Here is a 20,140-nt window from a genome sequence, read left to right as displayed (position 1 = left end):
CAGATTTTGCAAAAATGTAAAATAATTTCCCGATTAATTAGGAAGCTATCAGTAAAATATATTTTAGGTATCTATCAAAGTTGGCTTATATAAGCCTTCTGGCTTCTGTTTCTCCCCACCCTCCCTCTCTCTTCCACACACACACTCACACACAACAATGGCTCTCACTGAGACTGCATTAAACACAGATCTCTCTGTTCATTCAACCTTCGCCTCTCGATATGTTCGAGCTTCACTTCCCAGGTGATCATTTCATCTATCATTGCAATATGTAGATGGGATTATGATTAGCTCTAACTCAAATGATCAACTAACGTACTATGAATCACCAAATTATTATGGCGGAAGATTCAAGGTTGGATGTTCGGACTTGAAGGCTCACTCGTATTATTATTATGTGAATGTTTCAGGTTCAGGATCCCGGAGAATTCTATCCCTAAGGAGGCAGCTTTCCAGATCATAACAGATGAACTGATGTTGGATGGGAACCCTAGGCTTAATCTTGCATCCTTTGTGACCACATGGATGGAACCTGAGTGCGATAAGCTTATCATGGATTCTATCAACAAGAACTACGTTGACATGGATGAGTATCCTGTCACCACCGAGTTGCAGGCAATCGCTTACTCATTTCTACCACTATATATGTATATGTATACACACACAGCTGCCTGATATGATAAGTATTTACTCTATATGCATGCAGAATCGATGTGTTAATATGATAGCCCATCTCTTCAATGCACCTCTTGGAGAATCAGAGGCTGCAGTTGGAGTTGGGACTGTGGGATCCTCAGAGGCTATAATGCTGGCTGGGTTAGCATTCAAGAGAAAGTGGCAGAACAGGAGAAAGGCTGAGGGAAAACCCTACGATAAGCCTAACATTGTCACTGGAGCCAATGTTCAGGTACCATAAACATTCATAGGAAAATGCATTTATCAAACTTCGAACTGATGAATCGGGTAGTTGTTTTAATGTAGTAGAAGATTAATTTATAACATGCATGTGAAGGTCTGCTGGGAGAAATTTGCGAGGTACTTCGAGGTGGAGCTGAAAGAAGTGAGGCTAAGGGAGGACTACTATGTGATGGACCCTGACAAGGCAGTGGAGATGGTGGATGAAAACACTATCTGTATTGCTGCTATTCTTGGCTCCACTCTCAATGGAGAATTTGAAGATGTGAAGCGCTTGAATGATCTTTTGGTTGCGAAGAATAAGGAAACTGGGTACTCTCTCTCTCACTCTTGCTCTCAATATAAGCCAATCTGTTATATCATATTTGATAACTTCAAAATTAGTAGACACAATCTTTCTGTTTGGCAGATGGGAAACTCCTATCCATGTTGATGCGGCAAGTGGTGGGTTCATTGCCCCATTTATTTACCCAGAACTTGAATGGGATTTCCGATTGCCATTGGTGAAGAGTATCAATGTTAGCGGCCACAAATATGGACTTGTTTATGCTGGAATTGGTTGGGTCATCTGGAGGAGCAAAGAGGACTTGCCTGACGAACTCATCTTCCATATTAACTACCTTGGAGCCGATCAGCCCACCTTCACCCTCAATTTCTCCAAAGGTACTCTCTATAAAACTCCCATTAACATGTTATATTAGTAGCTATTGCTATTGAGAATCCCTTTGAAAATTCACTTGTATAAGCATATTGCAGGTTCTAGTCAAGTCATTGCTCAATATTATCAGTTGATTCGCATGGGTTTCCAGGTAGGTCTAATATATATATATATATATATATATGTATGTATAATATATATAAGATTTCTGAATTGAGAAAACATGTGTGTGGTTGGTTTACTAGGGATACAAAAACGTAATGGAGAATTGTAGAGACAACATGGTGGTACTTAAAGAAGCACTGGGGAAGACAGGGATGTTCAACATAATTTCAAAGGACATTGGAGTTCCATTAGTGGCATTTTCTTTGAAGGACAATAGCAAACACAATGAATTTGAGATTTCAGATATGTTAAGGAGGTACGGCTGGATCGTTCCGGCGTATACAATGCCGCCGGATGCTCAACATGTCACCGTGCTACGAGTTGTGATAAGGGAAGACTTCTCTCGTACTCTGGCAGAGCGTCTTGTGAATGATATCCAGAAGGTTTTGCATGAGCTTGAGTCCCTACCTTCGAAAAAGGTTTCAATCAGTGGAGATGGTAAAGTAGTTGTGAAGAAAACTGCTTTAGAGACTCAAAGGGAGGTCACCTCTGTTTGGAGGAAGTTTGTGATGGAAAGGAAGAAGATGAATGTTGTTTGTTAAAAGATTTCATCAAAATCTAAGATCAATTCTCTGGCCTGTTCTTCAGTACTATGAAGACAATTGCTGATGGAGTTCATGACCCTTCCTTTAACAAACTTGGAAAGAAAATTTTGATTTCTTTGTTTTTTTCTTTTCTCCTTTGTTCGGTTGATGGTTTAATGCTTATAATACTGTATGTGCATCAAGTTGAATAATTATAATGCATTTTTTGTTTGATGAAGAATATCTTTATAAGAAGGTTTCATATTTTTAGCATTCCTACTCCTGAAATCTAGCTCTCATCATATTTCATGTATGGAACCAAATTTCATCATATCTACGTACATCTTTTAGAGATGATCACATCAAACAAAAGCACAAAACCCCACGACCTCTTTGTTCTTTTCTAGGGCTCGGCTCTTTTTCCTACTTCCTCAAGTATAGCAGGTTTCTGACTAAGTTCCCAATCAGTTCCTAATGGATATTGGGCTTGATTTGTCTACGGGCTTTAGGCCTGCTTTGTGAATCTCCATACTTGTTTAAGCCTGGACTATATGCTTCACATTTTGGAGAAATTATGATTGAATTCATTGCTTAGCTAATATAGAATAATTGCTAAGGTCAATCAAATATTTAAAAGTTTATCATTTAAATAACTTAGTAAATTGATTCAAATATTTGTGTTGAATATATGTCAACTGATTTGAAATTTGATTTGTTCTTCAACCTACTGGCATTCATACTATAAAAGTGTCATTACATACGAGTTAGGAGACCCTATTTGTGATCTATGAGTTCAGTGGATCAGTTGTTATACGGGAAAGAAGAAGAAAATGATGAAAATTAACAGAGAAAAGAAGGTTTCTGTGTCTGTGGGGAAGAAGTAGGAAAGAAGAGAGATGCTAACCTGGTCTTGATGAAAATAAGAGGTTCAGATAATAGAGACTAGGTGTTAGAATATGTTATGCCAAGACGGTTTAATATAGGAATTTAATTTGATTTATAAGAAAACCACAAAAATTATTACTAAACAGGTTCAGTTTGATTTCTAGTTTAAAAAGAAAGCTGCACATTCTAAATAGTAAGGGTATAATCCAATAAAATATATTATTAACTAAGAAAAGAATACAATTCCATGCTATACAAAACAAGAAAAATGAAAGGAAATTCTACATAAATGACAACCGACTGCAATACGGAGCTTCCTTCCTCGGGACACAATGATGCCTTTTTGGTGAAACCAAATTCACATTTTTGGCAAAACCTTGCAGGATAACTACAGATTAACGATCTATTTCGCCTACACATCGCACTCCAAAAATAGGAGCATAATTATACCTAATAACCCAAATGAATGCTGCCAACTCAACATTTTCAGTGTGCAACCAACAAGGCACCTAAGAAGAGGAAGTCAGCATGTAAAATCTAACCCCATGACAATCTGTTGCTACCCAACATCATTCTGTATACCAATTCTTGATTTTGTATTCTAGAAAAAACAAAAACAACAAAAATTACTGAACCCTATACACGATTTTGCTGCTCTTTGTTTTCCATCTCTCTCACATCGTCTACTATATGTTGAATCTTCTTTGACAGACTCTCATTATGCTCCTCAATCTGCTCAAATATCAATTCCAGATGCCTTTTGTAAGTTGCTGCTCTCTTTCTCTCTATCGCCAGCTGCTGAGATAGTTCACGGATCTTATCATGTTCATTCTGCCAATCAGGTACGCCAAAAGGTTAGTTGCAATATATATATACTCATACCATTTTCCATTTTTTACACTTACGAAGTTGCAAATGGGGATTGGGGGAACTCAAGCCCTCGTGAAACTATTAAAGCAAATTCACTAGCATTTCGACAGGAGAACATTCCTAAAACCACAATACCATCGAGCAAAGTATTAACTGAACCTATGGTATGAGAAAATACAAATAATTCATTACTTAATGAAGCTTACAATATAATGCATGAGTTTTTTTCTCATGGACATCTTCTTTATATGGGTTTTTATAATGAAAAGAAAAAGGTGCAACATGTCATTATATATAGGAAAAGGAGGCATAGAAACTTGAAATACAAGCATTAGAGAAAGTACAAAGCCGAATAAGCTCCTCTTTAAAAGGCAGCCGCACAAATTGCATTATTCACATAATGGCTTGATCAATAAGAGTTTATTAATAGTTCAAATACATACGGGATTTGAAATCCCGAATAAAACAATAATCCTCTAAGTTGGACTTCTAATAAACCCGAAAAAGCATCAAAATCTAAGCCCAAAATATGTCAAACACAGTCCATTCCAGCAAAGCTAAAATGACTAAAATACCAAATGGTCCAAAAACCAAGGACAAATGCTTAATTGCGGCTAATTGAGTTCAATAAATACAATAATACGGTTATACAAGACTCTGTAAGTTCCCAAAACTGAATCTAGACCCAAATAAAGTTTTATTTGATCCTCCATCTTGCTTTTTCTAGTCTGTCTTGTTTTCTGCATGATTTACACCCCTAGTCTGACGTGTTACGAGAAAGAAAATTTAGAAGTTTTTCACATACAAGAAAACACGAAATATGTAAGTGATTATCCACAGCCACCTCCTGATGATCCCATCCGATAACCATGCTACAGAAAACAAACGAGGGAATTCCCCTCATCCCACACAATATTCAATAATGTCCTCACCATCCCGATTCTAATAAATTCAACAATCTACTACAAATTCAGCTTATTCCTTTTTTTACAAAGGGACTATCCAAAATATAAAGATAACTCAAGTTAATTCAACAAGCTAATTACAATTCAGCTTAACCCATTTCTTTTTCTGGCAAGAACCTGGTCCATAATATCTCGATAATAAGTGTTTTCAATCAACCATGTTTCCAGATAACCTCTAGAAAATATAACCTTATAAATCATACACTCAAACACTAGGACATTAAGTCCTGCAAAGCACTTTTTAGTTACTGGAAACTAGAGAGCTAATGTCAAACATAGAGTTAATTAAATCACAATTCTGCACACATGCTAGAACAGAGATATAAGTGAACCATTAAGGATGCCTTCACAGCTACAGAAAATTGCACACAATTAAGCCAACATCCTTTTTTTCTTAAACTGAATTCTATCTCATAAAGGATTTAAAAAGTATATAAAAGAAGAGGTAAAAGCAAACACTGGAAGCTTCTGAAAAAAAAAAAAAAAACGCTCTGGTTAATCAAGTGTTTAACCCACATAAAACAGAATGCAAACAGGGGGGTGGGCGGGACAGCTTACAGCAGCTCAACAGGTTCTTTAGATTAATTAATTCCTGACAAACACTATCACTATGGGAGAAATAATCTGATCATACGTACTTTTAACTTGGTTTCTGAAACCATTAAAGTTAACATAAATCTTTTTTTCAGGTGGATCAAGTTCATATTTTTCCAGATAACTTAAGTTTGTTTCCTTTTCTTTCTTTCAAGGAGCTCTCCAAACAAAATATTATACACTATAAAGTTCAATAACCATGCTACTAAATCAGTCTGGCAAGAAAGTAACAACTAACCGGATACTGATTGTAAATGCAATCCCTTCGGCCTTTACCAGGTGTTAGAGGATGAGTGTGCTCCTTGACAAACTTTGTAACAACCCATTTACCTGAACTTACTTTCCTCACCAAAATCATTGCTCTGCAACCAACTCTTGTCTCTGCTCTTTGTCTTACAATTTTTTCACGTTTATCAGCCATTCTATAGCCCTCTTTATTACAAACAAGTGCCCGACCAATGGCAGACCCATCACGCCTTGATCGAGAGAGTTTGCTTACACGGATGATGAATCCTAGGTGTGTAGCATAAGCATTGTAAAATGCATGTGCAGCTGCTTCAGATTCAAATTCCTGTCCCACATAGGGCTCATCTGCTGGAACCATTGCAACAGATGGAACTCCATCCATGATTGCATCCTTATCCAGAGACTCTTCATGCACTTTATGATCATGATCCTGTTGAAAATCCTCTTCAGCAGAATTCACACCAATCTCATTTTCATCACTGGCTCTGCTATCTTCCAACTCAACAGTTCCCACCATCACACCATTGGCATCACCATTTACCCCAAACTCCACTGCAAGAATAAGCAATTATTTCAATGGAACATATCCATGGCAAATTAACCAAAAGACAAGGCTACTGACGTTATCTCACAACCAGAAGGAAACTGGGGAACAAGAAACTGTGCAGCCAAATAATTGAACAGCAAGTTTAGTTGATTTTTTTTTTCGCTTAAACAAAATAGAACTGAAAGGTTTCAATTTTGTTTCAGTTTTAATTTTATCTTCTTCCAATCCATCATCGGGCAGGCAGGAAGACCCAAACTTTTAAACCATAAGCCAAGAAAACGAATTCAAATATTCATCCTTTGCCCCAACAAGCACAAAGGAGGTTAATAATTATCTACAGGATTACAGGTACCGCAGTCCTCAATCACAATTCCGAAATTTGAGGACACAAACAAATTACAAATGAATTGGCAGTAGAATTCAGTGGCAAATAGTTTTTTATTGGAATGGTATTGGATTTGGAATTGAAGCTCGGAACAACAAAACTCTAATTCTGATAAAATTGGAACTGGTTTCGACTCATAATTTAAGTGTTTCTGATGAATACAAAATTAAATATTGGAAGAGAAAATTCTACAATTTCCTCAAATTAGCATGCTACTACTCCCAAGCCTTTTTCTTTTTCAAATATACTAGCATTAAACGACGAAAGTGACCCAAAACAGAATTCCTCTATAACAGCCATAAGAACCAAAAGCAGAGAAATTTAGTTTATCTGGTCGCCATAAAATTACAACCACAAATAAACTACAACAATAGGAAGAGAATTAACAACTGAAAGGTCGGGAAGCTTACTACTGACGGGCGTCGCGGAGGAAATAACGAGTGATTCGATCACACCAACCAACCGCTAAAAGAGAGGAAAATTAGAATGAACAAATTTGCTCATGAGAAAGAGGAGGCAATTGAAAATGGAGAAAGAGGCGGGGAAATCACCGACGGTGATGGGTACCGTCACCAGCGATGATATGTAGGAGGTAGATGATGGTTGCGAATAAGGAAGGAGAAGAAATTCATGTGAAGTGACGGCCAAATCGTCAGCGTTGATCGCGATTTTGGAAGGTGGTAGCTGGCAACAGTCCGTTGGCCGTAGGTGGTAATTTCATTTATGCCGACCGGCGTTTGGAATTCCGGGGCTAGGGCTCCGAAGTGGTTTAGAGCTGTGATGAGAGAGGAAATCGATGGGAAGAACTTAATTTTACGGCTTGTTTGTTTGGAAGTGAAGGGAAAACGGGAAAAAGGAACGGAAATGAAAGGGAAAGAAAGGATGAGCATTATTTTATTTTATTTTATTTGAAGAAAAACTATTGAAAAATGGATTAAAAATTTGTCCTGTTTATTTTTTTAAACCCTTGAATTTTTTTAAAGTTGTAAAAATTTAAGTATTTTTTTTATTAAAAAAATCTACTTTTTAAATCAAACTAAAATATTCATTTAAACTTTAAAATAAAACTACTTAATAAATTTAAATTTTAAAAATTTAATAACACAATTTATAAATAATTGTACTAATTCTTTGTTGCTATTGAATAGATAAAAAAAATATAAAATCTATAAAATTTTATTAAAATATCATAAATGTCTAAATTAAAAATTATTAAAAATTGTATGGAATTTTTCAAATATTAAAAGAATTCAGACTTTTCTTGTTTTCTCATTAACTAAATACTAAAATTTAAATAATAGATCATATTTTATATATAATATAAATAACAAACATTATAAAAACATAATTAAAAATTCATTAAATATTAATTTAACATCACTAACGATATTATCTTTGCTTAAAATAAGATTCACGTTATTTTCCACATAATTAAAAAATAAGTTAACAAATAAATAATTAAAAAAATTTACTATTTAATTATTATTATTAACACAGAAAAATTTTAAAAATCTATTAAAATATTTTTATTTTTTTCTATATCAACAATATTATTATTATTATTAACAAATCAATTTCAAAAACTTATTAAAACATTCTCATCTTTTCTCCACATTAATGAGTTATAATGAAAAAAATAGTTTTAAAAATTAAATTATTAATAAAAAAATAAAAAAATTAAATTTTAAAAATTAAATTATTAAAGAAGTGAAAAAAATTAAATTTTAAAAATTAAATTATTAAAGAAGAAGAAATTGAATGATCGAAGAATGAAAAAACAAAAAGGAATTATTAACGATAAAATTAAATTTTAATTTATTTTTTATTTTTTATTTTATTTCTAATAAAAAGAAACAGAAAAATTATTTCAGCAAAAAATAAAAATATTTTAATAAAATTTTAAAAATATAAAATTAATTTATTAATAATAATAATACTGATAACTAAATAGTAAATTTCTTAAAAATTAATAATAATATATTAATAAATTAACAAACCGCAATTTTAAAATATTATATATATATATATATATATATATATATATAAAATTTATATATAAAATAGATAATAGAACTGTAAAACTATATTTAATATTTTATTAAAATAAAAACATAATATTTATTAAATAATAGTATATATCTTTATCTGTAAAGATAAATTTATTTTTATATTTATATATTTTAATAAATAGAACTAGTATCTTTAAATAATAAATTTATTTAATCTCTTTAGTATATCTTAAAGTAATTATTAAATTACTCTAATAATTAATGAAATATATTTATTAAAATAGATATGTTAATAAACTAATAAATAAATTCTCTTTTTTTCCAAGAAAAAGTTTCACTTATGTTTTCATATAAACTAAGCAAATATAATGAATATTCAACATAATTCACTGCCAACTGGATTGTATCATAGCATGCATAGTCTACATAAATAAATCGGTAAATCCAGCATTTAATTTACCAAATTCCAAAGTAAATTGAAAAAACATGGACATAGATTGCAACTCCATGCACCAAAAAGGTCCAATGTAGCCAGCAGTGGAACTAACACAGCATCAGGCTATTACACAAATTTTGAACATGACTAATTAATAGTTGTACATTTTAATGTAAGAAAAATAACTTATTCTTCTTTCTGATTTAGGGTAGTGTCCGTCAAGTTATAAGCAGCATCAGCTGAAGAAGTGTCAATATCATTTAGTCCCAACTCCTCATTTTGCTCCCAAGACCTCTCATATTCCTCAACTGAAAACCAGTAACCATAGAAATATAATTCAGAGGAAAAGCAGATTGAAGATGTAGTGGCAGAAGCAACAGTTATACATTTGCTGCAACATGACGACTTTAGAATACATTCCAAAATATAATCTAGTCTTCTATAAATCGCAATGAAAAACCTAAAACTCTCTTCTCATTTACTGCAATAAAACAGCCATGATAGAAAAGAAGAACAACTTACATAGCAATTGATGGTCATCCTTGATATCATCAGTTGCCGGTGCAATAAAAGAATTTGCTAATCCATCATCAAGAATTAAGGTCCAGGGATCTTCCACATTCAAAAGCTGAAGAATGGAGGATAAATGAAAGACTTTAATGTATACAAGAGTAACCATCAATTTCTAAACCCTTCAAAAACACCAGTATACGGTGCCTTGGCATTCAGTATCAACTTAATGCATCAAGACTCAGAAGTCCTTGTATCCACAAAAATGTCTCTTAAATATATCGGCACATTTTTTTCACAAATGACATGTGAAGTTCTTTGCTGGTGAACTGGAAAGTAAATATCTTTTAAGTCTGTTCTCAAGTGACTCTGTTTTAGAGATGCAAAAATCAAAATAAAATAAGAACTAATTACGTCATCATCAACGACAGTTTGACAGATAAAGAATGAATTAGGCACCAACACATTAATCATAATTAATCATAATTATACCAAAAGCTACGTAGGAAGGTAATATTTGTTATCTATTACAATAGAGATTACAATAATATTTGTTATCTATTATAATAAAGATTACAACATATTTATACATGAGAAACCGTATCTAGAAAGGAAAAGAAATCAAACTTATGACCATGCAATTCCTAAGATTAAGCAACTCACACATCTATCAATATTTACTTTTCTATATAAACATATTTACTCCTATAACCTACAACAAGCTATGCCATGTTACTCTCCCACAAAGCTACAAAATGCAAACTAGAAATCAAGTAAGCATCCTTCATAATATCCCTCCATGACCAGGCATAACTCAAAACACCAGACAAGTGGGAAAGAAAAAGACCAACACCTTTGCTTACGTTGCAGTTAAAGCTAAATGAAAGGTTAAGAGCACTCACAAACCAATGGTTGACAAACAACCATCAACTACCCCACAGACCAAAAAGTAAGATTATCCAATATCTCAATACTGGTTAAAAGACGAGAAGAAAAAGAATGCATCGTGAGTGTAATATGTTACCTTGTTCAGCCTTGCTTTAAAGTCTTGCCACTTGCTTTTTTTATGTTCATCGAGACTATCTCCAAATGTAAATCCATGCACTCTCTCAAGGCCTGTACAATCAACCAGAGATTCACTGAATGCATAACCAATTTAAGCTACACAGAAAATCTATTAGACAAATCATATGCAGCTATAATATACCAATTAGTGCAGCAATTGAACAATGAGAAAACACTGCACTTATCCAGTATTCTAGAGTAGTCTAGAACTGTAGAATTCCTATATGAATGTGTGCAAATCATGTAAAAATTTTGCGGAAGTTCCACCTCAAAGTATAAAGCATTTGTTTAGTTATATTTGATAAAATTATGTCAATAATAATAACATATTCCACATGCACACACATCAAATATATTAGGAAGCATTGACATCAGTTTTTCCGCAATTTTTGCATCTCAAATGCAATATATCCCACTAGAACATTAAGTAGTTGTAAAAATGATAAATTCATCATATCATCATAGATTTATTCTATCATTACATGTCATTCCTCAATATCAGTTTGTTTCATTTATAAATATTTTCCTATAAGGTTTAAACAATAAACTTCTCACATTCAGCATGTGAAACACTAACAACAGCTGACATACATCCACAACATTCAAATAGTGACGTAATTCGCCATCAATAGTCAATGACCTAATACTAATTATTATTATATATAATGTATAAGTTTTGAATTCAAACTCACCCTAGATTTTTTACACTCAAAGAGTGTTCTCTTTAAATTCAAATTGGTCTAGAAATGCAATAAAATATTCACTTGACATACTGATTGTGATAGCAAGGTCATCTTAATTTCACTTTCAAATAGTTCAGGTGTGCCATGGGTCATTTTTTAGATTTCAAGGTGCCATAAGGCTTTTCTAGTAAAGTTCATGGGTGCAAATATCTATTTTGCCTTTAAAATATTTTCAATTACAAAAAATACATAAAACATACTAAACTTTATATTAGAATTTAAGAGTAAAGCTAATTTAATTATTTGCTATTATAAACCAAATACGCACATTTAACAAATTCATAAATCTAAATAGATATTATAGCTGTAACTTATTTTAATTTTAAATAATTTAAGAGTTTATATAAGAATTTCAAAATTATCATTTATTATTTTATTCAATTTGCTTATTTTATTACTTTTAAATTTCTTATTATTTAATTACTTAATTTGCATTAATTATTAAATCAAATTAAAAAAAATTAATTTATGATAAAATAAGACATTTTTTTATATATATAACACAAACAGAATCTGAGTGTGTTCAAATTTTGATTAAAAACCCTTTTCATTGGCAGAAAGTGATGGATTCTACTTTTCTTGATAAGATCTACCTAATTAACATGAATCTTCTCGGCCATTCTGAAGGTAAAATATTCAATTAATTTTGGGCGCAAAATTATGGCATGGTCACAACAATTGTCCCAATTTCACCAATAGATTGCAAAGTACAAAACAAAATCATAATGGTAAGGGTAATGTAAAAATAATAACAATAATATAATAATGTGAGGAAGCAGATGTGGGAAATTACACTCACTTTCACTAATTTTTGTAATTAATCCTTCAACAGTTGTAACAACTCCCCCCAGTGTACCACTAGCCAGCTCCAACTCAAGCTCTGGGACTTTCACACTTGCAGTATCCGACTGATAAAGCCAATAAAGTTCAATGATTAGGAATCATATGCAAATTAGTGGTGAATGGCTAATAAGGAGAATAACAAAAATATCTCTAGTCAACAAATTCATGCAATAAAGGAAACACAAATATAGGCTTTATTTAGTTTAATGTTTAATTACGAAAATTCAGTTTTTCCTTGCAAAAGCCTTCTATAAAATAATGCAACTCTCTAGTAAGGATATTCTATTCAGGAATTTGAGGACCTAGAGAGTTGGATGTTTCCGATTTAGAGATCATTAGATATGTTGCTATTCAGAAGTTTTAGTCCTTGTTGAAAAAAGGAGTTATATAAGTGACCAAGTATCCATGTAAACTACTTATTTTCTTATGCTTTAATTAATCGAATTGCAAGTTTATGATTTGGAAGGCATGGAAGCATAGTTTTTCCCCCTCATCTTTTTTCTCCTTCTCCCTCCCTCTCTCTGCAGTCTGCACAGCATCAGAACCTAGACACTCATCATCACTCCAAAAATACACCAATTTCTCAAAACATGTTCATGTAAAACTTAACCTAAATATCATTAATTGCTCAAAATTTGCCAACATAAAAGCATTTGTAGGCTGATTGTTTAACCTGTCTAGTGTCTTCATTAAACTCACTTAGATAACCATATAAATACATTAAGAACACTGTCGATTAGCAGCCCAAATGCACCTAAGCCAAACAATTATACAGCTCCACTCAGACATCATAATGAGTCAACCTCCTTAAATCATGCAGCAGAACAAAAGCATATTTACGCATAACGTACGTAGCCCTGAAGATGGGGGAATAAATAATCCCTATTTAAGAAGATTTTCACCCCCTTTAAAGGGATAGCAATCGGAGCATGCTCATGGACCTCCATTATGCCCCAACATATTAACCTTCTGATCAAAGGGTAAAAAAGGATGAGAATTTATAGTAGTCTCTTGACTTTTCATTTTTTAACCTTTTCTTTCTTAATCTCAAAGTGAACTTTATTTCTTAAATCTACCAAGTTCCCCACCCTCATCCACCCAACCAAACTATAGTTCTCTAGCAGTCACAATTCCATCAAACACAGGAAGGATAATCAGTTCCTTCCCTTCCCTTTCAAATTCCCAAACACACTAGAAGAGAAAAAGATTAAAAACAATTTATATACGATTCTTATTTCTCACCCATCAATTTGTGCAACTAGTCCCATTTTAGCTTCAGCTAAGTTGCAAATTTTGTTTGCAATGAAAAGATTGTGGATTTAATTGTTGCAATGAACTCTGCAAGTGAGCAGAAGAAAGGTAATAGGCACATCCAATTTTCCAACTCTATATGATCATCATTAGCAGCTCCTTCCCAGTTCCTTTGACTGTTTCACATGCTCTTTTCAATGGATTTGTTGAAATGTGTCACATTGAAAAGAAAAAAAAAGAATTCCTATGACACAAATAACAATTAAGGGATGCCCACTACTTTGTTGTATTTTTGCGTATATTTCCTATATAATTGTATGATTACTGGTAAAGAAATTTCTGTTGCAACCCAAATAAAAAGTAAAATTACATTAAAAAAATAGAGCAGACCTTTATTACATCTCGGCTTAGGTCATTAACATTCTTCACATGTAGAGTGATTCTCTTTCCTTTCTCAGGAATTGCTCCACCAGGTTTCAACTGCATGAATAATAATAATGATAATAATGATAATAACAATAATAATGATAATAATTGAAATCAAACAATGGAAACATGCACAGAAATTGTAATCAAATGACCACAAACCTCAGAATTGCGGTAACCACAGGAATCACAAGTGGATGCCATGACAATTACTTCTTGGAAGTATGGAATTTCTGCATACTGTTAAGGCAAACAGTGCTCTCATGCATGAATTAAAAGAGCAATTTGTAGGATTTTAAATGAGTACAGCCTCATAAATTGAACCATTCAAACAACCCGAGTGTCCATTTGTTTCGAGGCCCTAACAGTTATTCTCTACAAGTTAAAACATGAAAGGACGTCCATAGGAGAGCTATAAACAGAGAATCTTTTCCCAGAACTTCTTGACAATTATTCTCTTTAATTTATCAGAAAAAAATATTTAAAGAGGACTGGATTTGAAATACAAATAGAATTTTGAAAGATTGAGATAACAGAAGGGAGAAAGGGAGAAATGAAAATAGGGATGAACAACGGCAGTTCATTTGAAGGTAGTATTAAGGAATTTTCATGAAGCACTATTCTTAACTTGGTTCAGAGTACAAATAGAAATTTTTGTTTCTCCAGCAATAACAATAACTGTCTTTTGTGTAATTTCCGCCATATTAAACTATAAATAGGAAACAAAGAAAAGTCCTTACAGGTTCAAACATTCAGTCCTACTGTAGAAATGAATATGTTCAGATATACCCCAAATGTCATAAAATAATCTCCAAAATTCAATTGCAATCAAACAGCACAAATATTTTCTCAAAACATGTTTCCACAAAATAACTGGAGCCTAAATGTGATATTTCTTATGCAGAGAGAAATCTTAGGGTCAGCAATCCAATAAAAAATGAGAATCTTCTGGAAATACTTGGGATAAGAAAATACCATGCAACCTCACTTCTATATAATAATAAATCAAAGACTAACATGGAAAAGATCTGCTCATATAAAATCTGTAAGTTTGAGAGGAACAATACGCATGAGAATGAAATTGAAGCCAAAGTAATAAGGTGTAAAAGAAATGTAACAGACCAACAAGTATTAAAAAAGAAGGAAATTTGAATGAACACAACCAGCTGATTACCACAAATGAGACAACTAGTCCATCATAGGAATTTACAAAGATTCTTAGCCAGTATCAGAATGAAGCGATAAGAAATTGTATCATCCCAAAGATGAAATCCGTCCACAGAGGTTAAGGATACTGGTGACAAACATTCGAGTCTCACACCTGCTGGCACAAGCTCCACAGGTAGATGGGAAAGTCATCACCTGTTAAAGAAAGCACATTTCAAGTAATATTTATAAAAAAAATGGTCAATTTAACATGGAGTATTCAACAATTATGATTTCATAACCTCTTCTGGTGCAGAGTAGCGAAAGATAGCATCTGCAATTTCTGCACTGTTACTCTGAGCAATGGCACGATGACCAGCCACTGCTCCAACAGATCCATGAGGTTCTCCTCTTCTTTGATCAGGAACACTGCCTGTCACCTCTGATGGTGATCTGTTGCCAGATTCTCCCAACTGTGATGGGTCGACTAAATATCCCAATGACGCCTGTTGCTCTGGAGTTCGCTCATAGAACTTAATAGTCAACAATGGATCCGGGGATGGCGCAAACCTATAACATATTATTTCCTCATTTATTTTCCTTCAAAAGAATAATGAAGAGTAACAGGAGGTCCAATATAATCAAATATAACAAGAAAACAATACAAGTTTGTCCCAAATGCACAAATTTATCCAGAATATCATAGGAGATGTAATATAGAACAAAAACCTAAGGTTCAGATCCTCAAAACTTGTAGGTGCCAGTGCATGTGCACTAGGAAGCTGACTGGCACACACAAGTAAAAAATTTAAAATAAAAGATCACAGATAAAAGTAACTGCAGCTTCAACACCAGGAGGCAGAAAAATTTTTTCTCTCAATTAAACTCTCTTACGGATTCTCAATGAAACTGTTTCCAGCAGGATCATCTAGGATGAAGGTGAAAGATGAATCTCCAGTTGCACAAGTTCTCAATTTCATTAAAAACCGGTCTATTGCTTCAGCAGTCAGAGGATCAACTTTCTGGAAAACCAGAAAACACCATTAAGACAATGCAAAGAAACGGGGAAGGAGAAGAGGAAGGCATTAAACCATGAGGATATCAAACTTAATATGCACCTTCCGCTCTTCTTGAAGTGCCTCTAGTTCATCTGCAGCTCGAGTCAAAATCCCTTCCACCTAAGAAGGTTACTCCAGGTATGAGATGGTTGAAAAATTGAAAGGACCAGAAAGAATACTCTAGGAACATATGACAAAAATCGGAACAGGTATCTAAAACATAGAGCAACTCATACAGCAAAAGACACTGAAACTCAAGGCTGAATGAGCAATGATCCAAAACCTAACTAATATATCAAACACTAGTTCTTGAATTCAGACAGTCCCTCTCCTAAAGTTTATGTTCAAAGCAACTAATAATTTTAGTCACCACATTCTCTCCTCAAGTTGATTGCTCACAAAGTTAACATGACCACAGATGTCATTTGAAAAACAAAAGGACAACAAATAGAAAATCCAAACAAGATTCTCCAGTCTGACTTATGTTTAAAGGGAAGATCAGTAACTCAGGTTTTGCATTTTTTGACAAAGTAATTCTGAATGACTTCAATCAGTACTGCAAAAGGTTAAAGATCATTTTACCCCTTTCACTAAGTTTGTTGCTCAAAAAGACAAGAGGAAATCAGGCACTGGTTATTTTTCTCAGTATTGCTAATACCCTGCCCCATATTCTAGCCACCACTAAACTTACTGGAAGAGCAACTTATTCACTCATGCATTTTTTTTTCTATTTGTGCTTATATATACAAACACACATTGGAATAACTGTCTTTTATGCTTGTCGATATAAGATAATATGCGTTATGAGTTATATCTGAAAATTGACATGCAAATCTAGAAACATAGCAGAAACACTGGAAGTATTTCCACAATAGATGAATGGGCCAAGGGGAAATTGAAAGACAATCATTAGTCATGACAAAACAAAGGCAAATTTGAAAGACAATCATTGGTCATTAGAAAACAAAAGGCACTTAGAATGCAGCCAGAAAAAAGTAAGCAGCTTAAAACAGAGTTGCAGGGGATACTGTTGACAAACTGCCACGTTGTGCCTCTGGAGGAATCTCAAAATCCAATTCAGGAATCTGCATGGAGAGATATCAAAATGGAAAGAAATCACGACCTCTGATAAAGTAAATATACAAAATTCTCAAACTCTTGAGAACTCTAAATATTAAGCGTACAAATAAAAAAAAATTATTACTTTTATGATCAATTCACATTAACAAATAAAGTTAATATACCACTAATAAAATCATAATTAAAACATTATCAACAAAATTGGATATTTTGTTTATAATACTTGAGGTAACTAGACCAATGATCAAAACCCAAAAAATCATCAAAACATTGACCAACCTGAACCAGAAACCATAATTCCTTTACTGAAAAAGCTTAATTTCATCAGCTCAATTCAAATTTTCCAGTCAAAAAAAAAAATCTCACCCCTAAACCAAGGGCCAAAGGTGGATTTATCATGAACAGACACTCATGCATTCATGAATGTTCACTGTGTGAGTTCAGTATGCTTACATATAGGTAATGCTTGTATGAAACAATAGAGTAACAACTTATAGATAGAAGGCCTAAAGCTTAAACCTTCAGTGGCACAAGGAGACAACTTACATTTCTAAGGATGCTAGCAAAACAGGAAGGAGGGAACAGCAGGCAGAATGTTAAAAAAAAAATTTGCAATGATTAGGGATTAAGTGCAAAGGAGCAATCCAGTTTAGCTTACAGAAAGTCGATCTAATTCTAGCCCATAAAACTTATACCATATAAACAGACAACAAGAGTTATAACATAAAAAGAACATAATGAGGTAAAAATCACAAGTGAACACATATTCATTGCATTGAATGGAACAAGTCCAAGATAAAGTGAACTTACCTTTATGGTGGCAGATTCCGATTTTACTACTTGTCGATTAAGCACCTGTATTTCAAACACAGTGACATTAGCCTGTGGCACAGTTTCCTTAAATTTTGGTGAAAAGAAAACATATTTACTTATTGTATATGCACACCAAAGCAATGGAAAACAAAGTCAGAAAAACGCAGAGTAGCACATGCTAATCTGCAGAAACAAAAGTTAAAAAAGAAGAGAGAAGCGAACAAAAACAACAAAGCAAAAGCGAATCTGCACAATATAATTTTTATAATGATGCAATAAAGTTACAAACGGTTTTGACACAAGCAAGGTCAACTAACAGATGATCTACAGACAACCACATGATACAATAAAGTACTTCCTGAGAATGACTACACGCTTTCAAACAACATTCTTCAGTCAATGAGTATACATGAAGTAATGACTATAACGTAGGAAGTGCAAACAGAAAATAAGAAACACACAATTGCATCAATATTTGACAAATTGACATCCACAATAACAACTTTGAAGTAGGAAGCAGGAAGCCATTAGAATAACAGAAAAACAAGATACTCAGAATCACATCCTTATTTGAAAAATTATGTCTATCAGACTTAATCGTGAATTGCGCTTGAGAGCTAATAGCAGGTAGAGGCAACATTATCATAATAAGTATGCATAGATGCAAAAGAAAATACATTAGAAATTATAAGCATTTTGTTATGGCTGTGACAACCTTCTGATCGCCTGATGACACCTCCAAGCAATAACAACAGCCCCTTGGCTGGATTTCACCTGCAAACTGAACCTCATTGTTCCTAGCAAGAAATAGAGGGGCAAAAAGGTTTACACAGAAAATCACTTTTAACTAAATATCATTATAAATACTCACATCTTAAAAGAAGAACAAAAGGTTACCTCTCACCACAGTGTGGACATTCGAAGGCTGATAACAAGATCTGCAGGCAAAGTATATTTAGCACAAATGTTTCTATAATGCAGACAGACAGCGCTTGCTGGATCTGGGTGTCCTAATTACGGTAGCTCAACACTGAAAATTCATTTAATTAACAGGAATTACGGCAGAAGGTGGATAAGGAGGGATAAATTTACCAATCTACCATTTTCTGGTTGCCAAAGCACAAATTACAATATAAACAAATAAAACCCTAGAAGCAGAGACTTGGCAAATATGTGCATGACTAAGTAGCAAAAGCATATGAGAAGTACCTTTCTGAAATGCGGGATTAGTGTCAGTAAAAGCCTTGTTATTCCCTGCAGAAAAGTAAAAAATATGAAAAAAAAATAGAGTCGTCTCTCATATATAACTATTTACAAAATCTGAAGAAGAAGAAGAAGCAGAAGCCAGTCCCCCAGAATAAAGCTAAATATCAAAGTACAAATGCAGCAACTTAGGCAGCACATAAAATCAAATTTCTCTTTCAAACCTCATAATTACAGAGATGCACAACCACGCATATGTGAGAGAGAGAGAGAGAGAGAGAGATTACATTTTCGCCGCAACGCATACAAAGGCTTTCGACCTGGTAAAGAGGAGCATCGTTGTTATCATCTTCGCCGGAAATAGCTTCCACCACCGATCGCACGTCCACTACTTGCTCCTTATTGCTGCCGCTTTCCATTTTTCAACTTTCTTTCTTGCGTTTTCAGTTCAAGTCGGTTGGCGGTTTTGTGAACTCTTTCGGGCGGCGGCAAAACTAAACGGGAAGAGAATGTATTCTTTGATAGTTGAGAGACCGCTAGAACTTTCGTATTTCTTTCTTCTAAAACAAATAACAAGGCCCGTATTCAAACGGTCAGTTTTGTTTTTGAATCGAATCAAACCGAAAAGCAAAAACAAAAATTTAAGATTCATAAAACCACAAATCGGAAACGAACCGAAAGCAAACTCGAATAAAACAAAAGCAAACTGATTTTGGAGAGTGTTTGGCAGGCAAGAAATCGCGGGGAAACGGTGCGAGACATAAAGAAAATAAATTGTGCAATAGAAACTGAGAGGTATGCTA

At 33.6% G+C, this 20,140-nt stretch overlaps 3 protein-coding genes across 4 annotated transcripts; 1 reads left to right on the top strand and 2 right to left on the bottom strand.

Annotated features, from left to right (window-relative positions):
- The first annotated feature begins 113 nt into the window (after window positions 1-113).
- On the top strand, window positions 114-2,558 carry LOC110627790 (glutamate decarboxylase). The gene is made up of 7 exons (XM_021774156.2): window positions 114-243; window positions 411-615; window positions 707-907; window positions 1,013-1,227; window positions 1,325-1,578; window positions 1,672-1,724; window positions 1,819-2,558. The coding sequence occupies exons 1-7, from the start codon at window positions 158-160 to the stop codon at window positions 2,278-2,280; spliced, it is 1,476 nt and encodes a 491-aa protein (XP_021629848.1). The 5' UTR covers window positions 114-157; the 3' UTR covers window positions 2,281-2,558.
- A 791-nt stretch (window positions 2,559-3,349) lies between these two features.
- On the bottom strand, window positions 3,350-7,622 carry LOC110600022 (protein FAR1-RELATED SEQUENCE 6). The gene is made up of 4 exons (XM_021736708.2): window positions 7,306-7,622; window positions 7,165-7,219; window positions 5,815-6,374; window positions 3,350-3,978 (listed from the first exon to the last, which is right to left on the bottom strand). Coding segments are annotated over exons 2-4 (756 nt in total). The 5' UTR covers window positions 7,166-7,219; window positions 7,306-7,622; the 3' UTR covers window positions 3,350-3,783.
- A 1,516-nt stretch (window positions 7,623-9,138) lies between these two features.
- On the bottom strand, window positions 9,139-20,027 carry LOC110600018 (zinc finger protein ZPR1). Of its 2 annotated transcripts, XR_006351056.1 has the most exons (17): window positions 20,013-20,027; window positions 19,625-19,897; window positions 19,344-19,388; window positions 19,032-19,072; window positions 18,850-18,931; window positions 18,132-18,176; window positions 17,270-17,326; window positions 16,302-16,361; window positions 16,078-16,205; window positions 15,486-15,753; window positions 15,333-15,399; window positions 14,200-14,270; window positions 14,002-14,091; window positions 12,317-12,425; window positions 10,734-10,825; window positions 9,722-10,078; window positions 9,395-9,507 (listed from the first exon to the last, which is right to left on the bottom strand). XR_006351056.1 is itself a non-coding variant. In XM_021736696.1 (16 exons), exons 1-16 carry the CDS (start codon window positions 19,754-19,756, stop codon window positions 9,386-9,388), a joined length of 1,515 nt encoding a protein of 504 aa, XP_021592388.1. In that variant the 5' UTR covers window positions 19,757-19,897; the 3' UTR covers window positions 9,139-9,385. The 2 variants fall into 2 exon arrangements, 1 of the variants encoding a protein (XP_021592388.1); XM_021736696.1 differs by lacking the exon at window positions 20,013-20,027 and having other exon boundaries at window positions 9,139-9,507; window positions 9,722-9,827.
- Between the last annotated feature and the right edge of the window lie 113 nt (window positions 20,028-20,140).

Source organism: Manihot esculenta, chromosome 1 (genome assembly GCF_001659605.2).
Source record: "Manihot esculenta cultivar AM560-2 chromosome 1, M.esculenta_v8, whole genome shotgun sequence".
NCBI lineage: Eukaryota > Viridiplantae > Streptophyta > Magnoliopsida > Malpighiales > Euphorbiaceae > Manihot > Manihot esculenta.
This window is presented reverse-complemented; position numbering and strand designations above follow the sequence as displayed.